This window comes from Sinocyclocheilus grahami, unplaced genomic scaffold, assembly GCF_001515645.1.
Source record: "Sinocyclocheilus grahami isolate Dianchi unplaced genomic scaffold, SAMN03320097.WGS_v1.1 scaffold8807.1, whole genome shotgun sequence".
Lineage (NCBI taxonomy): Eukaryota > Metazoa > Chordata > Actinopteri > Cypriniformes > Cyprinidae > Sinocyclocheilus > Sinocyclocheilus grahami.
Window position 1 is genome coordinate 2392 of NW_015512241.1, and position 700 is coordinate 3091.

The window sequence follows — 700 nt, forward strand, 5'->3', positions numbered from 1 at the left end:
AAGTAAGCATCTAATAAGGAAATGACAAATCATGACATAAGACTCACATCACACACAACATGCCATGAACAAATATAACGTCTGATGTTTGCAGACATGCATACCAGTGTACCATTACGACATCCTTCATGAGTAAATATGAAATCTGATGTTTGTATACGTATATATATACCAACATACCACCATGTCACATGCAAATATAGTCTCAAATACTTTTGAACTGATAAACGTGTAACACACACAGGACAAACAGTGTATGTTGACACACGTCAAATTTCACGCATTCCGTTTAAAGACTTTTGGCACCGTCCACCTTCCATATCTTTAGGCATTGCTTGGGTCTGTGTTTTAGGACGGTTGCTAACGTTGCTAACTTCACTCTTTGATAAACGTGTTTGTCTTTTGCAGGAGAACTTCATCAATCTGCCCGGTCTGCTGTTCTCCTGTAAGTACAGGGTCACCGTTCACACGCTCAACGCCAAACGACGCTCCAAAGATGAGAGCATCAGCTTCCTGACGCCGTCCTGCGCGACTCTCAGGAGCAAGAGCGTCAAACCCATCGCCTGTCCCGGAGACACCGGTGAGCACGTTTATCACTCAGCAGGAAGTGTTTGTTTTCAGGATGCGGCTTCATACACTTCATACATTTAGACATTTGAGGGGTTAAAGTGAGATAAAAATTCAGGTTTATTTAGGAGAA

General features: G+C 42.4%; 1 protein-coding gene across 1 annotated transcript in view; it reads left to right on the forward strand.

Annotated features, from left to right (window-relative positions):
- The window catches only part of LOC107578098 (anosmin-1-like), an 8951-nt gene that overhangs the window by 2207 nt on the left and 6044 nt on the right, over positions 1–700 (forward strand). Inside the window, exon 2 of the mRNA XM_016264087.1 lies at positions 409–580. Within this exon, the coding sequence (XP_016119573.1) occupies positions 409–580 (172 nt within the window). The remainder of the gene's footprint in view (positions 1–408; positions 581–700) is intronic.